The sequence below is a fragment of the Entelurus aequoreus genome, linkage group LG09 (assembly GCF_033978785.1).
Source record: "Entelurus aequoreus isolate RoL-2023_Sb linkage group LG09, RoL_Eaeq_v1.1, whole genome shotgun sequence".
Lineage (NCBI taxonomy): Eukaryota > Metazoa > Chordata > Actinopteri > Syngnathiformes > Syngnathidae > Entelurus > Entelurus aequoreus.
In genome coordinates this window covers 30,008,978-30,028,148 of record NC_084739.1, presented here as the reverse complement: position 1 = coordinate 30,028,148, position 19,171 = coordinate 30,008,978, and the positions used below count along the sequence as shown (strand labels likewise).

The window sequence follows — 19,171 nt, the reverse complement described above, 5'->3', positions numbered from 1 at the left end:
TGGGAGCAATTACAGCCTCAAGTCTTTTTGAATACGATGCCACAAGCTTGGCACACCAGATTCGCCCATTCCTCTTTGCCCATTCCTCTTTGCGGCACCTCTCAAGCTCAATCAGGTTGGATGAGAAGCGTTGGTTTTCATCAGGATGTCTCCGTACATTGCTGCATTCATGTTAGTCTAGTCAAGGAGGTGACCAAGAACCCGATGGTCACACTGTCAGAGCTATGGAATCCCTCTGTGGAGAAAGGAGAACCTTCCAGAAGGACAACAATCTCTGCAGCAATCCATCAATCAGGCCTGTATACTAGAGTGGCCAGACGGAAGCCATTCCTTAGTAAAAAGTTTGCCAAAATGCATCTGAAAAACTCTGACCATTAGAAACAAAAATGTCTGGTCTGAATGCCAGACATCATGTTTGGAGGAGACTAGGCACCAGGCACCGACCAATACCGTCTCTACAGTGAAGCATGGTGGTGGCAGCATCATGATGTGGGGATGTTTTTCTGCAGCAATAACTGGGAGACTAGTCAGGATAGAGAGAAAGATGAATGCAACAATGTACAGAGACGTCCTGGATGAAAACCAACACTTCCCAATCAACTTGATGGAGCTTGAGAGGTGTGCCAAGAGGATTGGGTTACACTGCCCAAAGATAGGTGTGCCAAGCTTGTGGCATCGTATTCAAAAGCTGTGGCAGAAATTAGAGCAAAGTTGTACAAATGATTAACGTATTGTAAATTTAATTAATTGTATATTTTGTAACATTTTAACACATTCTGTATTATAGTAGCTCCCTGTGGACAGGTGTTGAAAATTTGCATTAAATAAATAAAAGACTTGAGGCTGAAATTGCTGCCAAGGGTGCATCAACAAAGTATTGAGCAAAGGCTGTGAATACTTTAATGTAAATGTGATTTTTTTTTTTAGAATTTTTCTAACCCTTAAAAAAACATTTTCACATTGTTATTATGGGGTATTGTATGTAGAATTTTGAGGATAACAATGAATAGAGCTTTACCACCTTAGTAATAATTTTTGCACTTAAGAAACTTCTTTATGAATTATTCTGTTTTTTTGTAATACTGTTATTACAGTACATCCACAAGTGGTGAAAAGGTGTATTACAACTGAGTAATGCTGCAGCCTATATGGACCACAGCTGAGAAATAGATATTTTTTTGGCAGCCCCAGCACAATGGGCCCCAGCCCTATGTTTAAGAAACACTGCTCTGTATAACAGAATAGCTGTGATCTAAGGGTTAAAAATTATGTTAGAGTTTGTACATTTTACTTAAAATGAGCAAATTGATCTATCATAGAAAATGCTTGGCAATAAATATGTTTTGTTAGTCCAAAATAATGATTTGATGTTGATTAGCAATGTTGCTTAGCTTTCGGCTTATCTGCCACTTTTTTGCCCACAGAGCCCCCTGCCGTGGATCAAAGGTCTGAAGTGGGGCGAGTATGTGGGCTCCCCTAGTGCGCCCGATCCGGTGGTGTGCTTCAGCCAGCCTCATGGCGAGAGGTTTGGATCATTACTGGCTCTGCCGACACGGGCCATTTGCGGACTGTCGCGCAAGTTCTGCCTCATGATGATTTACAGCAAGGAGCAGGGTAGGAGGCCACACATCGGACACAGGTGCTTTTAACACGGGGTGATATATACTTTGTGTACAACGTAGGTGTTCGGAGCATGCACAGCACAGACATCCAGTGGTCGGCCATCTTGAGTTGGGGCTACGCAGATAACATACTGAGGCTGAAGAGTAAACAGAGCGAACCACCCATCAACTTCGTCCAATGCTCCCCGCTGCACCAGGTGACTGCACGCTAACAACGGCACCAATCAGCTGCCCGCTTCTCTCCATCTTGACGGTGTGTGTCTGCGCGTCCCCTCCAGGTGACCAGCTGTGCATGGGTGCCCGATGGCTGCCAGCTATTTACAGGAAGCAAGTGTGGAGTCATCACCGCCTACAGCAACCGCTTCACTAGCACCACGGTGGGTTTCCATGGTGACGTCCTCCTCTAGCCCTACGCCTTCACACACACACACACATCCCCCCCTTCCGCTCTTCTTTTTTTAAGAGGCGTGCAGCGCTCATATGCTCAGCCTCATTAGTCACATCACAGTTGCCCTTGAAACACATCTCCAGTGAGCCCACAAGTGGGATTGCGGGATTCAAACAGGGATTCTTGCATCCCTCTCTCCAACAATCAACACCAACTAAAATACACCTCACAACCCGAGATCAATTACCGTATTTTCTGGACTATAGAGCGCATCATTTCATAGTACAAACTGCACCCACTATATTTTAGAAGAGTACAAATATTTGTAATATTATTAAATGCAGCTGAGATAGGCACCAGCACCCCCCGCGACCCCGAAAGGGACAAGCGGTAGAAAATAAATAGATGGATGGATTATTATATATTTTGATATTTAAAATATCAACCGCACCAGACTATAAGCCGCAGACATCCATCCATCCATCCATCTTCCTCCGCTTATCCGAGGTCGGGTCGCGGGGGCAGCAGCCTAAGCAGGGAAGCCCAGACTTCCCTCTCCCCAGCCACTTCGTCCAGCTCTTCCCGGGGGATCCCGAGGCGTTCCCAGGCCAGCCGGGAGACATAGTCTTCCCAACGTGTCCTGGGTCTTCCCCGTGGCCTCTTACCGGTCGGACGTGCCCTAAACACCTCCCTAGGGAGGCGTTCGGGTGGCATCCTGACCAGATGCCCGAACCACCTCATCTGGCTCCTCTCGATGTGGAGGAGCAGTGGCTTTACTTTGAGCTCCTCCCGGATGACAGAGCTTCTCACCCTATCTCTAAGGGAGAGACCCGCCACCCGGCGGAGGAAACTCATTTCGGCCGCTTGTACCCGTGATCTTGTCCTTTCGGTCATAACCCAAAGCTCATGACCATAGGTGAGGATGGGAACGTAGATCGACCGGTAGATTGAGAGCTTTGCCTTGCGGCTCAGCTCCTTCTTCACCACAACAGACCGATACAGCGTCCGCATTACTGAAGACGCCGCACCGATCCGCCTGTCGATCTCACGATCCACTCTTCCCTCACTCGTGAACAAGACTCCGAGGTACTTGAACTCCTCCACTTGGGGCAAGATCTCCTCCCCAACCTGGAGATGGCACTCCACCCTTTTCCGGGCGAGAACCATGGACTCGGACTTGGAGGTGCTGATTCTCATCCCAGTCGCTTCACACTCAGCTGCGAACCGATCCAGTGAGAGCTGAAGATCCTGGCCAGATGAAGCCATCAGGACCACATCATCTGCAAAAAGCAGAGACCTAATCCTGCAGCCACCAAACCGGATCCCCTCAACGCCTTGACTGCGCCTAGAAATTCTGTCCATAAAAGTTATGAACAGAATCGGTGACAAAGGGCAGCCTTGGCCGCAGACATATATGTTGTAAAATTAGTTATTTACACAGAAAGATTTATACCTTAACTGTTTCCAAATGGTGTCTGTAACACAGCAGTAAAACAGCTGATCAAACAAAACAGAAGTTACTGTCATGGACCCGCTATCTGCGAAAGTCAGCTCTCCAATCAGCTAAACAGACTGAATAACTCCACGGTGACATTTTGATTGATTTACTGAGGAATTTGTTCAAATGTAAACAATACAAAGAGAATTCCATTCTAAGTTAATAATACTAACACAGACACTTGTAAGCGTGTTAGTATATTAGCTAATGCTAACGATGCTATTTTGATTAAATTACGATAGCATGTACAAATGTGCATGAAAATGACATCACACATGGGACGGTTTAGTAAGTATAACTAGTTTTACCATACCATACCATACCAACTTTATTTATAAAGCCCTTTAAAAAAACAACCACAGTTGAAGAACAAAGGGCTGTACACCACAAAGAAATAGAGGCAAAGGACAGACTAAAAAATAACATTTAAAACAGAAGTAAAATACACATTGAAAAAGAAAATACAAATTATCTTAAGAACAATTTGTTAGATAAAAAGCAGTTAAAAACAGTTAAAAAAGTTAAAAACAGTTTAAAGTCTCATGCTGGGTAAAAGCCAGTGAATAAAAATGGGTTTTAAGAAGGTTCTTAAAAGTAGCCAAAGAAGGGGCCTGTCTCACATGGAGAGGGAGATGGATCCAGAGTTTGAGACCCGCAACAGAGAAGGCCCTGTCCCCTCAAAGCTTGCGCTTTGATTTGGGTACCTCCAGGATCAGCTGATCAGTTGACCTGAGGGACCGGGTGGGGGCATAGAGGTGGAGCAGCTCAGAGAGGTACGGTGGGGCAAGACCACGTAAGGATTTAAAAACGAGTAAAATAATTTTAAAATGGACTCTAAAAGACACAGGCAGCCAGTGGAGGGAGGCTAAAACAGGAGTAATGTGCTCTCTTTTTCTTGTGTTAGTTAAGTCGGGCAGCTGCATTTTGGACCAGCTACAGACGTGAGAGGGAGGATTGACTAATTCCAAAATACAAAGAGTTACAGTAATCCAGCCTAGATGTGATAAGGCATGGATTACTGTCTCAAACTGTTGCCTAGAAAGAAGGTTTTTAACCTTGGCCAGCTGACATAAATAAAGCTGGCTTTCACCACTGTACCAATCTGACGGTCCAATTTAAAATCACTGTCAATACGAAAGCCCAGGTTGGTGACCATGGGTTTAACGTGCAAAGCCAAGGGGCCAAAGTCAACAGGGGGGAACTCACAGGTACCACTAGGTCCAAACACTATTACTTCCGTATTTTTAGTTTAGTTTTAGTTATATTGTAAAACTTACAAGCATTGCTTGAAGTGATGAATGAAGAATACATAAGTGTAGGAATGCTATGGATGACTATAAGATGAAACTGCACTTGTACTTACAGTTGAAAGTATTAAACAAAAGGAAATGCTGTAGATGTTCACCCTGCAGTGAGCGAACGTGTCCAAAAGATGGCGACATAGCACAAACAGTAACACACGTTAGCGAAGAAAAATCCTTAAATTAGCTGCACCGGTTTATAACCCGCAGGGTTCAAATCGTTGGAAAAAAGTAGCGTCTTACAGTTCGGAATTCACAGTATTCTCAATGTGTGTATCTGTATGTGTTCAGCTGACAGAGATGGAGGTGGAGGCTCAGGTTCACCTGTACGGACACACGGGGAAGGTCACCAGCTTGTTTGTGTGCAAACCTTATAGCATTCTCATCAGCGTCAGCACGGACGGCACCTGCATCCTCTGGGACCTCAACAGGTCTGTTCAAGGCCTGCACGCGCCTCCTTGATTGGATGTATATGAAGAATAAACAACTTTTTTGTATGGTCTCTTCTGTTTTTAGGCTTTGTTACGTGCAAAGCCTCACCGGCCACAAGAGCCCTGTGACAGCGGTTTCTGCCAGCGAGACCACCGGTGACATCGCGACAGTGTGCGACTCAGGTGAAGATTCCAGTGCTTGATCCTGGAGATATTTTGCAGTGTGAAATGACAGAAACATAGCAGTGATACAGGCACATTTCAATAAATAAAGGTTAAATAATTTCAGTAGTAAAATTCAAAAGGTGAGATTCTTACAGATTCTCAGAATTTATTTTATAATAATTTTGATGATTACAGCTAATAAAACCCCAAATTCAGTACCTCATAGAATGTTCAAAATTGTCAAAAAAGTGGGATATAGTAAAAAGGTTGAGACTTTAATTGGGTTATTTGTTTTAATTAACCCCCAAGAAATCAGATACAATTAGCACCATATACTAATTTATTGAGAAGCGCTGATGCATTGATTGTTAAAATTCCCACACCTTAAAAACAACAGTCAGAGTAGTTGCTGCTGTGTCACTTTACTAGTGATGGGTAAATGATGCTTCAAGGCCTACTGAATTGAATTTTTTTTATTTAAACGGGGATAGCAGATCCATTCTATGTGTCATACTTGATCATTTCGCGATGTTGCCATATTTTTGCTGAAAGGATTTAGTAGAGAACATCGATGATAAAGTTCGCAACTTTTGGTCGCTGATAAAAAAAAGCCTTGCCTATACCGGAAGTAGCGTGACGTCACAGGAGGAAGGGCTGCTCACATTTTCCCATTGTTTACAATGCAGCGAGAGAGATTTGGACCGAGAAAGCGACGATTACCCCATTAATTTGAGCGAGGATGAAAGATTCGTGGATGAGGAACGTGAGAGTGAAGGACTAGATTGCAGTGCAGGACGTATCTTTTTTTCGCTCTGACCGTAACTTAGGTACAAGGGTTCATTGGATTCCACACTTTCTCCTTTTTCTATTGTGGATCACGGATTTGTATTTTAAACCACCTCGGATACTATATCCTCTTGAAAATGAGAGTCCAGAACGCGAAATGGACATTCACAGTGATTTTTATCTCCACGACAATACATCGGCGAAACACTTTAGCTACGGAGCTAACGTGATAGCATTGGGCTCAAATGCAGATATAAACAAAAGAAATAAACCCCTGACTGGAAGGATAGACAGAACATCAACAATACTATTAAACTATGGACCTGTAAATACACGGTTAATGCTTTCCAGCTTGGCGAAGCTTAACAATGCTGTTGCTAACGACGCCATTGAAGCTAACTTAGCAACGGGACCTCACAGAGCTATGATAAAAACATTAGCGCTCCACCTACGCCAGCCAGCCCTCATCTGCTCATCAACACCCGTGCTCACCTGTGTTCCAGCGATCGACGGAAGGACGAAGGACTTCACCCGATCATCCGTGCGGTTTGCGGCTAGCGTCGGCTAGCGCGTCTGCTATCCAAGTCAAAGTCCTTCTGGTTGTGTTGCTACAGCCAGCCGCTAATACACCGATCCCACCTACAACTTTCTTCTTTGCAGTCTTCATTGTTCATTAAACAAATTGCAAAAGATTCACCAACACAGATGTCCAGAATACTGTGGAATTTTGCGATGTAAACAGAGCTTTTTTGTATTGTATTCAATGGTGTTCGAATACTTCCGTTTAACTAGTGACGTCACACGCATACGTCATCATACATAGACGTTTTCAACCGGAAGTTTAGCGGGAAATTTAAAATTGCACTTTATAAGTTAACCCGGCCGTATTGGCATGTGTTGCAATGTTAAGATTTCCTCATTGATATATAAACTATCAGACTGTGTGGTCGGTAGTAGTGGGTTTCAGTAGGCCTTTAAGTGAGTGTGTGGCACTGTTTTGTTGTGATTCTGACAGTCCCTCATATGATTCTGTATTGAAATTAATATTTGTTTTCGTAATACTTGACAAGATCCTTATTGCAGGCAAAACAGTATCTTTATGCACATACAATTCAAATTGTTTTTTTCAAAAACCGGTAGTTATAATTTTCTTACATAGTAATTTCTTAATAAAAACAATATTACAATCAAGTTCTGAGATGTAATATTATGACTTCACTCCAGTGAAATACAACTATTTCCTGTGAAAAAGGTTATTCTTGTAATACAACTACATTACTCATAATATTACTACATTAGTACTTCATTAGTACTACTGCTTGGTCCCCAAAAACAACACAATGTTGACATGGAACATGCCTTTTGAAAAGAAAAACACACTTTTAGATAAGAAATACTATATTACCAGACACTAGAATGTACTACCATACTTTCTGGGCTATGGAGTGCACCAGTATTTAAACCACACCCACCAAATTGTAGAATAAATAAATACTGTATTTTGACATATATTAGCTGCACCGGACCATAAGCCGCTAATACAGGTATATACTGGCACTAACGATTTTATAAATGTTTATTTACATACCTTAATTGTTTCCAAACGGTGTCTGTCACTTGGCAGTAAAATGGTTGATCAAAAAAAACGGAAGTCATTGTCATGGACACACTACCCGTGGAAGCTAGGTCTCCAATCAGCTAAACAGACGCAATAACTCCACATTGACGTTTTGGTGAATTTACGAAACTCAAACAATACAAAAAGAATGCCATTGTAAGTTAATATTACTAACACAGACACTTGTAAACATATTAGCATATTCGCTAATGCTAACAACGCTAGCTTGATTACATTACGATAGCACATTCAAATATGCATGAATACACTCTTACAGACATCACACATAGGATGGTTTAGTAAGAATGAATTGTTTTAGATATATTGGACAACTTACAAAGGTGCTTGGAGTGACAAATGAAGAATTCTTTTGAGCAGAAAGGTGATCAACGAATAGTAGACAAAACGGGATATACTTCCTGTTCGAGGCACAAAACAGGAAGTACAATGACAACCCATAGCACCTGTAGTAAGAAAACTCGTCCAAAAGATAGTGCCGTAGAACCAACAATAACACACCTTTTCAATGTATCTTTGTCGTGCTGTATGAAAACTACAAACCCCGTTTCCATATAAGTTGGGAAATTGTGTTAGATGTAAATATAAACAGAATACAATGATTTGCAAATCATTTTCAACCCATATTCAGTTGAATATGCTACGAAGACAACATATTTGATGTTCAAACTGATAAACTTTTTTTTTTTTTTCAAATAATCATTAACTTTAGAATTTGATGCCAGCAACACGTGACAAAGAAGGTGGGAAAGGTGGCAATAAATACTGATAAAGTTGAGGAATGCTCATCAAACACTTATTTGGAACATCCCACAAGTGAACAGGCAAATTGGGAACAGGTGGGTGCCATGATTGGGTATAAAAGTAGATTCCATGAAATGCTCAGTCATTCACAAACAAGGATGGGGCGAGGGTCACCACTTTGTCAACAAATGCGTGAGCAAATTGTTGAACAGTTTAAGAAAAACCTTTCTCAACCAGCTATTGCAAGGAATTTAGGGATTTCACCATCTACGGTCCGTAATATCATTAAAGGGTTCAGAGAATCTGGAGAAATCACTGCACGTAAGCAGCTAAGCCCGTGACCTTCGATACCTCAGGCTTTACTGCATCAACAAGCGACATCAGTGGGTAAAGGATATCACCACATGGGCTCAGGAACACTTCAGAAACTCTCCTATGCAAGGCGAAAACCGTTTATCAACAACACCCAGAAACGCCGTCGGCTTCGCTGGGCTGAGCTCATCTAAGATGGACTGATACAAAGTGGAAAAGTGTTCTGTGGTCTGACGAGTCCACATTACAAATTGTTTTTGAAAACTGTGGACGTCGTGTCCTCCGGACCAAAGAGGAAAAGAACCATCCGGATTGTTAAAGGCGCAAAGTTGAAAAGCCAGCATCTGTGATGGTATGGGGGTGTATTAGTGCCCAAGACATGGGTAACTTACACATTTGTGAAGGCGCCATTAATGCTGAAAGGTACATACAGGTTTTGGAGCAACATATGTTGCCATCCAAGCAACGTTACCATGGACGCCCCTGCTTATTTCAGCAAGACAATGCCAAGCCATGTGTTACATCAACGTGGCTTCATAGTAAAAGAGTGTGGGTACTAGACTGGCCTGCCTGTAGTCCAGACGTGTCTCCCATTGAAAATGTGTGGCGCATTATGAAGCCTAAAATACCACAACGGAGACCCCCGGACTGTTGAACAACTTAAGCTGTACATCAAGCAAGAATGGTAAAGAATTCTACCTGAGAAACTTAAAAAATGTGTCTCCTCAGTTCCCAAACGTTTACTGAGTGTTGTTAAAAGGAAAGGCCATGTAACACAGTGGTGAACATGCCCTTTCCCAACTACTTTGTCACGTGTTGCAGCCATGAAATTCTAAGTTAATTATTATTTGCAAAAAAAACCTAAAGTTTTGGAGTTTGAACATCAAATATCTTGTCTTTGTAGTGCATTCAATTGATTTGCAAATCTTTTTCAAGTGCATTCAATTGAATGCACTTGAAAAAGATTTGCAAATCGTTGTATTCCGTTTATATTTACATCTAACACAATTTCCCAACTCATATGGAAACAGGGTTTGTATTTGTTGCACAATACAAATACAAAACATTATGGTCGTTAACAAAAAAAATCCATAAATTAGCCGCACCTTTTTTTAAGCCGCATGGTTCAAAGTGTGGGAAAAAGTAGTGGCTTATAGACCAAAAAATATGGTACTGCCAACTGAAGTAGTTTTTTGAAGTAATGTAATAATAATATACAGTATTTACCTTGGAGAGCAAACTTCTACAATATCTCTTTCAAGCTGCTTTTCCGTCAAACACACCATCAACATATTCTGCAGACGAGCAGTTATTCACTCAAATTGCTTCGCCAAGTTGGCGACATGCTACGTCATGTTTTTAATACTGTATTTCTTTAATTCAATGATTATTATCCACTTCTTTGCGCTCTTTTTCTTCCCTCCCATGGTTGGAAAACAAAGTTATGTCGATCTAATGCCAGTGATTCAGACCAGATGTTTTGGTTGGATCGTACGTGGTTCAGTGTGACATTCGCTACGCCAACTAATGGCATGGATGCTTGGAACTCAAATTTCTGCTTGTAACAATTAACCGAGAGATAACACTTATCTCAAAACACTAAGTTGAGGTACTGTACCACTGTACTCTGATTGTTTTTGTCTCACCCTCATTCTCCACAGTGATTATGTTTTGTGTATATTAATTAACTTTGTATAGACTTAGACGTAGACAAACTTTATTGTTCCACACAGTAGCTCAGTTACAAAGGATGGAAAGGATAATACAGGTATAAAGTACACTAAAAATTTACCATAGTAGCAATATAAAATATTACATACTGTATATGTAATATTTACATATTATATATACACAGTACATAATATACACTATATAATATATAGTGTAGTATTTGGCAGTCATTTCTATCGTGTCTGCTGACTATCTACCTGTGCTTTCTATTGTATTCTCTTGTGCAGGGGTGCTCATTACGTCGATCGCGAGCTACCGGTCGATCGCGGAGGGTGTGTCAGTCGATCGTCAGCCAGGCATTAAAAAAATAGTCCTAAAAATGAGCGATCATAAATCTTCACTATGACGTCACTTTCGTCACTTGATTGACATTCACGGCACCCGAGGGTCTTCTGAGATGACGCTGGCTGCTGCCAGCTCATTATTAAGAAAAAATCACCGACAGGAAGGCGAGAAACACTTTTTATTTCAACAGACTCTGGCGCCGTACCTGTCGTCAAAACTCCAAAGACCGACTGCACAGTTGCACAATAAAAGCGCAGCTTCATCCTGCCTGCGCTAACAAAATAAGAGTCTCAGAAAGCTGGCGTGCACAAGCTAGCAAGCTACGGAGTTTGCCGCCAATGTATTTCTTGTAAAGTGTATACAAAGGAGTACGGAAGCTAGACAAATAAGATGCCAAAAACCAACCACTTTCACGTGGTATTGGACAGAAAGGAGGACTTTTTTTCTCCTCCATTTGAAAATGCGGACGTTATCAGCACCACTGTCTGATTCCTATCAATGCAAGTCATCAGAATCAGGTAATACACCAACTTATATTCTTGTCTTCATGAAAGAAAGGAATCTACGTGTTAAACATGCTTGCATTATCTTTAAACACCTTTAACTTGTTAACAATATTAATTATATGTGTTAAACATGCTTGTATTATCTTTAAACACCTTTAACTTGTTAACAATATTAACTATATGTGTTAAACATGCTTGTATTATCATTAAACACCTTTAACTTGTTAACAATATTAACTATATGTGTTAAACATGCTTGCATTATCTTTAAACACCTTTAACTTGTTAACAATATTAACTATATGTATTAAACATTCTTGTATTATCATTAAACACCTTTAATTTATTAACAATATTAACTATATGTGTTAAACATGCTTGTATTATCTTTAAACACCTTTAACTTGTTAACAATATTAACTATATGTGTTAAACATGCTTGCATTATCTTTAAACACCTTTAACTTGTTAACAATATTAACTATATGTATTAAACATCCTTGTATTATCATTAAACACCTTTAATTTATTAACAATATTAACTATATGTGTTAAACATGCTTGTATTATCTTTAAACACCTTTAACTTGTTAACAATATTAACTATGTGTTAAACATGCTTGTATTATCTTTAAACACCTTTTAACTTGTTAACAATATTAACTATATGTGTTAAACATGCCTGCATTATCTTTAAACACCTTTAACTTGTTAACTATATTAACTATATGTATTAAACATTCTTGTATTATCATTAAACACCTTTAATTTATTAACAATATTAACTATATGTGTTAAACATGCTTGCATTATCATTAAACACCCTTTAACTTGTTAACAAAAACATATATTTCATAAATAAGTAAATATAAATTATATATATGAATGAGGTAGATCCCCGCGACTTGATCAATTGAAAAGTAGCTCGCCTGCAGAAAAAGTGTGAGCACCCCTGCTCTAGTGTTTACTACATCCTTCCTGTTGCATCGGTTGTGTTGTTGGCTAAAAACACAATAGTTACCCCATATTGTTTGTGTGTACAGTGGGCGGCGGTAGCGACCTGCGTCTGTGGACTGTCAACGGTGACCTCATCGGCCACGTGCACTGCAGAGAGATCATTTGCTCCGTAGCTTTCTCTAATCAACCGGAAGGCGTCTCTGTCAACGTCATCGCTGGCGGGCTAGAAAATGGCGTCGTCAGGTGAGTTTATTTTTCATTCTTTTTATTAATTTAGTGCCATTCGTCTTTTAACCACAATCTTCCTCTCTCTTTCAGGCTTTGGAGCACGTGGGACCTAAAACCAGTGCGTGAGATCACCTTTCCCAAGTCCTGTAAACCCATCATCAGGTAGTATTGCGTTTGTGCGTATGCTTTTGGTTGTCGTAGCGATTGTGTGACATAAAGTCTCCTGTTTGCCGCAGCCTGACGTACTCGTGTGACGGTCACCACCTGTACACGGCCAACAGCGAGGGCACGGTGATGGCATGGTGTCGGCGGGACCAGCAGCGCATGAAACTGCCCATGTTCTACTCGTTTTTAAGCAGCTACGCCGCAGGTTGAGTGTGCATGTGTATATTAGTGCGTGTGTGTGAGAGTGAGAGACGTTTACTACCATCCAGGTGTGTCCTCATTCCTCCTCCCATGGAGAGAAACAAATGACAGCCTCAAACACCCTGCTTGACTTTTACCTCAAGCTGTCCCAGCCATATATATAAATATGTATGATACATTATAAATATATAATATACAGAGGAATGTTTGGGACGCTGGACATTTGACTGGTGGCTGCAACAGACACTTTGTACACAATGCATTTGTGCATGTGTTCTTTCCTGCTTTTTCTCTCTCCCTGTTAAGCTGCTATTTGGCTAAGTAGCCAAACGTTCCGCCTCTGGACTTGTCTGCTCCTCTCTTCAGCGCCCAAAAGGAGGAGGAGCCAAGGTGTCCGACTACCGCATGCCAGAATGACGCTTGACTGTATCGAGGTGACACGCTCCTCCTGGCAACTGTCCTTTATATTTATTATTGTGTGATATTGATATCCTGTGTATTTATATGAACTCATCTGCTGCCTAATGCACTACACATACATTGCAACCTCTCTGCAAACCGGTGGTGAAGTGTTGATTTCCTCTTGCTCTGATCATGCCCGTGCTCTCTAAGCACCTCTCTGCTTCCATGCAAATGTTCTTTACATTCCCTCTCTACTTTGCAGCACTTTGTCAGCTATTACGGCACTTTTTTTGTTTAATATTCGCAAGCCTGTCAACTTCAACTTCAGTCTTAAAGAGCAATATCCGACTACATGCAATAGGTCATCTTTTTATTCATTTCTTTTCTTTCTGCCTTTTGAGCCTTCTGTCTTACATTTCACTCTTGTTTACAAGAAAGGGAATATTTGTTATGAATGAGTGTTACTATACAGTCTTGATTTCCTATTTACTTACATGTACATACTTTTTAACACAACCATAGCTCATCTTTTTTCTCTACAAAAAGCAGCATGAAGGAAGATGCGGTATAATGTCCACACAAAAAAGTGTTTTATTTCCTCTCGATAAACTTGAGCTATGCATAAATGAAGCTTGTTGTTGTAAAAAAAATCAAATAAAATGTCCTGTTGGATCAAATTGAAATCATTGGCCTTGGTTGTGTGGTTTGGACTGAAAGTGATGAATATATTATATGAAATATATCAATATTAGAAGACCTATTTACAACGCCTTTGTCAGTTTTTTGGTGGACCTGCTCTCAAAGGCCACAGCAATAACAAACCGTATAAAATGTGGTCCCTGTAAACAAGAGTAAACCTGGAAGCATGTTTGAATTGATTGCATTGCTTTGTAATGCATTAGAGGCTACTCCCACATCCTAAGGACAACCTAAAATCCTTCGTAATTTATCATCGCCCATCCGTCTTTTATCAGTGACATATATTATCTATTTATATAGAGAGAAATACATTATAGTATCTACAGATACATATATATATATATATATATATACGTAGATATATGAAGGGAAATATATTCATATAGTGTTTTTTTCTCTAGAGACTCAAAGCACTTTACATTGTGAAACCCATTACTTACGTTTTTAAGTTACATTTAAACCAGTGCGTGTGGCACTGAGAGCAGGTAGGGAAAGTGTCTTGCCCAAGGACACGGCAGGGACTAGGATGGCGGAAGCTGGAACCCTCAAGTTGCTGGCACGGCAGCTCTACCAACTAATCCACACCGCCCCAATATATATATATATCGATATACAGATATTGATACATAATACAGTAGAAATGTATATTTACATAGTTGTATTAGTGCTTTTAGAATTAATGAGTTAACTCAAGATTAATCACTAAAAAATATAGTGTTAAACATGAACACACTTGGATTAATAATGCCATTTATTTTGATCCTACAAGCTCTGTTACGTTAACCGTTATACAGTCAGTGATCAGATCGATGCTGTACAAAGGTGAGTGGGGAGACTCAGATTGGTGTGCTCGCTGGTAAATTCAGTCCAAAATACACTGAACAAAACAAATAAACGCAACACTTTTATTTTTGCTCCCATTTTGTGTATATAGTAAACAAGTTAGATCTTTGCGTTCAACCCATGAAAAATGGTAGCAAAATCAATAGTGTTTCGTACACATTTTGAAAAAAAACTTTATGTAAAAGTGTTGCCACGTTTTGTGTGAATAAATGACATGAATTCAAGTAAAACTTTTGAAAATGTTCTTGGATGACATTCTGACAATACAATTGCATTTGTATACAAATATTTTCTAAAGCAAATTTTAATTATGCAAGTGAGTAATCACCTGTGAATTAATCAGGATTAATCAAAATTCCAAAGTGTAATTAATCTGATTGAACTATATATATATATACACACACACACACACACACACTTATAACGTGTATATACACACTTATGTATACATATATGTACAGTTGTGGTCAAAAGTTTGCATACACTTGTAAAGAACATAATGTCATGGCTGTCTTGAGTTTCCAATAATTTCTACAACTCTTATTTTTTTGTGATAGAGTGATTAGAGCACATACTTGTTGGTCACAAAAAACATTCATGAAGTTTGGTTCTTTTATGAATTTATTATGGGTTTACTGAAAATGTGACCAAATCTGCTGGATCAAAAGTATACATACAGCAATGTTATTATTTGGTTACATGTCCCTTGGCAAGTTTCACTGCAATAAGGTGCTTTTGGTAGCCATCCACAAGCTTCTGGTTGAATTTTTGACCACTCCTCTTAGCAAAATTGGTGCAGTTCAGCTAAATTTGTTGGTTTTCTGACATGGACTTGTTTCTTCAACATTGTCCACACGTTTAAGTCAGGACTTTGGGAAGGCCAGTCTAAAACCTTAATTCTAGCCTGATTTAGCCATTTCTTTATCGCTTTTGACGTGTGGTTTGGGGTCATTGTCCTGTTGGAACACCCAACTGCACCCAAGACCCAACCTCCGGGCTGATGATTTTAGGTTGTCCTGAAGAATTTGGAGGTAATCCTCATTTTTCATTGTCCCATTTACTCTCTGTAAAGCACCATTTCCATTGGCAGCAAAACAGGCCCAGAGCATAATACTACCACCACCATGCTTGACGGTAGGGTGGTGTTCCTGGGATTAAGGGCCTCACCTTTTCTCCTCCAAACATAATGCTGGGTATTTTAGCCAAATAGCTCAATTCTTGTTTCGTCTGACCACAGAACTTTCCTCCAGAAGGTCTTATCTTTGTCCATGTGATGTCAGATGAAACAAAAATTTAGCTGTTTGGTCACAATACCCAGCAATATGTATATAAATGTGTGTATATATGTACAGTATATACAAACCCTATTTCCATATGAGTTGGGAAATTGTGTTAGATTTAAATATAAACGTAATACAAGGATTTGCAAATCCTTTTCAACCCATATTCAGTTGAATGCACTACAAAGACAAGATATTTGATGTTCAAACTCATAAACTTTTTATTTTTTTTGCAAATAATAATTCACTTAGAATTTCATGACTGCAACACGTACCAAAGTAGTTGGGAAAGGGCATGTTCACCACTGTGTTACATGGCCTTTCCTTTTAACAACACTCTGTAAACGTTTGGGAACTGCGGAGACACATTTTTTAAGCTTCTCAGGTGGAATTATTTCCCATTCTTGCTTGATGTACAGCTTAAGTTGTTCAACAGTCTGGGGGTCTCCGTTGTGGTATTTTAGGCTTCATAATGCGCCACACATTTTCAATGGGAGACAGGTCTGGACTACAGGCAGGCCAGTCTAGTACCCGCACTCTTTTACTATGAAGCCACGTTGATGTAACACGTGGCTTGGCATTGTCTTGCTGAAATAAGCAGGGGCGTCCATGGTAACGTTGCTTGGATGACAACATATGTTGCTCCAAAACCTGTATGTACCTTTCAGCCTTAATGGCGCCTTCACAGATGTGTAAGTTACCCATGTCTTGGGCACTAATACACCCCCATACCATCACAGATGCTGGCTTTTCAACTTTGCGTCTATAACAATCCGGATGGTTCTTTTCCTCTTTGGTCCGGAAGACACGACGTCCACAGTTTCCAAAAACAATTTGTAATGTGGACTCGTCAGACCACAGAACACTTCTCCACTTTGTATCAGTCCATCTTAGATGAGCTCAGGCCCCGCGAAGCCGAAAGCGTTTCTGGGTGTTGTTGATAAACGGTTTTCGCCTTGCATAGGAGAGTTTTAACTTGCACTTACAGATGTAGCGACCAACTGTAGTTACTGACAGTGGGTTTCTGAAGTGTTCCTGAGCCCATGTGGTGATATCCTTTACACACTGATGTCGCTTCTTGATGCAGTACAGCCTGAGGGATCGAAGGTCACGGGCTTAGCTGCTTACGTGCAGTGATTTCTCCAGATTCTCTTAACCCTTTGATGATATTGCAGACCGTAGATGGTGAAATCCCTAAATTCCTTGCAATAGCTGGTTGAGAAAGGTTTTTCTTAAACTGTTCAACAATTTGCTCACGCATTTGTTGACAAAGTGGTGACCCTCGCCCCATCCTTGTTTGTGAATGACTGAGCATTTCATGGAATCTACTTTTATACCCAATCATGGCACCCACCTGTTCCCAATTTGCCTGTTCACCTGTGGGATGTTCCAAATAAGTGTTTGATGAGCATTCCTCAACTTTATCAGTATTTATTGCCACCTTTCCCAACTTCTTTGTCACGTGTTGCTGGCATCAAATTCTGAAGTTAATGATTATTTGCAAAAAAAAATTTTTTTTATCAGTTTGAACATCAAATATGTTGTCTTTGTAGCATATTCAACTGAACATGGGTTGAAAATTATTTGCAAATCATTGTATTCCGTTTATATTTACATCTAACACAATTTCCCAACTCATATAGAAACGGGGTTTGTATATACACTACCGTTCAAAAGTTTGGGGTCACATTGAAATGTCCTTATTTTTGAAGGAAAAGCACTGTACTTTTCAATGAAGATAACTTTAAACTAGTCTTAACTTTAAATAAATACACTCTGTACATTGCTAATGTGGTAAATGACTATTCTAGCTGCAAATGTCTTGTTTTTTGTGCAATATCTACATAGGTGTATAGAGGCCCATTTCCAGCAACTATCACTCCAGTGTTCTAATGGTACAATGTGTTTGCTCATTGGCTCAGAAGGCTAATTGATGAAAAATTGAGCGCGCTCCACCCTAACAAGGCCACCGGCCTTGATAATTTTCCCTCCAGATTCCTCAGGGACTCTGCCTCCATCATTGCCCCGATCATCACGCACATAATAAACCTATCAATTACACAAGGCCAAGTACCAAAAGATTTTAAGATAGCAAGAGTAACTCCCCTCTTTAAAAAAGGAAGCAAATTGGAACCTGGCAACTACCGACCTGTTTCTATTCTCAGTTCCATTTCGAAAGTAATGGAGAAAATAGTTTATGAACAGGTCGATAGTTACCTTGCTACTAATCCGGCTTCAGAACTAACCACTCCACTGACACATGCCTTCTCTATCTGACCGACCACATCAAACATGAGGTGGACGCGGGCAAATACTGCGGCATGGTCATGCTGGACCTTCAGAAGGCCTTTGACACCGTTAACCACGCTATCCTGTTGGATAAGCTCAGAGCAATCGGATTTAACAAAACCTCATGGAGCTGGATGCAATCTTACTTGGAGGGGAAGGAGCAGGTGGTAGAGGTGAACGGCACCGTGTCCCCCCTCCCCTCTCGGTGAGCTGTGGAGTCCCCCAAGGCAGTATATTGGGACCTTTACTGTTCCTAATATACATAAACGACATGTCATCGGTATGCGACTGTGAATTGTTTTTGTTTGCGGATGACTCTGCCCTGCTGGTATCCGGCAAGGACAAGTCACAGGTGGAGAAAATCCTCAGTGCTGAGCTCTGTAGAACTTGCACCTGGCTCGCTGACAACAAGCTATCCATACACTTGGGTAAAACAGAATCCATCCTGTTTGGGTCCCACATCAACCTTAAGAAAGTCAATGACTTCACCATAAAAGTGGGTGACATTGTTATCACCAGGAAAGATGAGGTCACCTACCTAGGTTCCATTCTAGAGGCTAACCTTTCCTGTGATAAAATGGCAACCAAGGTAATCAGAAAGGTTAACCAACGAGCGAGATTTCTCTACAGAATCTCCTCTCTGGTCAACAAAAGCACCTTGAGGATTCTGGCGGGAACTCTCGTTCAACCCTTTTTCGATTA

General features: G+C 40.5%; 1 protein-coding gene across 8 annotated transcripts in view; it reads left to right on the top strand.

Moving 5' to 3' along the window:
* lyst (lysosomal trafficking regulator) overlaps positions 1 to 14,475 on the top strand; it is a 131,240-nt gene extending 116,765 nt beyond the window's left edge. For 7 of the 8 annotated variants that reach the window (XM_062058524.1, XM_062058522.1, XM_062058523.1 and 4 more), the window contains exons 48-55: positions 1,425 to 1,614; positions 1,683 to 1,819; positions 1,901 to 1,999; positions 5,101 to 5,240; positions 5,326 to 5,423; positions 12,449 to 12,605; positions 12,681 to 12,752; positions 12,827 to 14,475. In XM_062058524.1, the coding sequence (XP_061914508.1) occupies positions 1,425 to 1,614; positions 1,683 to 1,819; positions 1,901 to 1,999; positions 5,101 to 5,240; positions 5,326 to 5,423; positions 12,449 to 12,605; positions 12,681 to 12,752; positions 12,827 to 12,965 (1,032 nt within the window). In that variant the 3' untranslated portion in view covers positions 12,966 to 14,475. The remainder of the gene's footprint in view (positions 1 to 1,424; positions 1,615 to 1,682; positions 1,820 to 1,900; positions 2,000 to 5,100; positions 5,241 to 5,325; positions 5,424 to 12,448; positions 12,606 to 12,680; positions 12,753 to 12,826) is intronic. The other variant, XM_062058527.1, reaches the window with a different exon arrangement.
* The last annotated feature ends 4,696 nt before the right edge of the window (positions 14,476 to 19,171 follow it).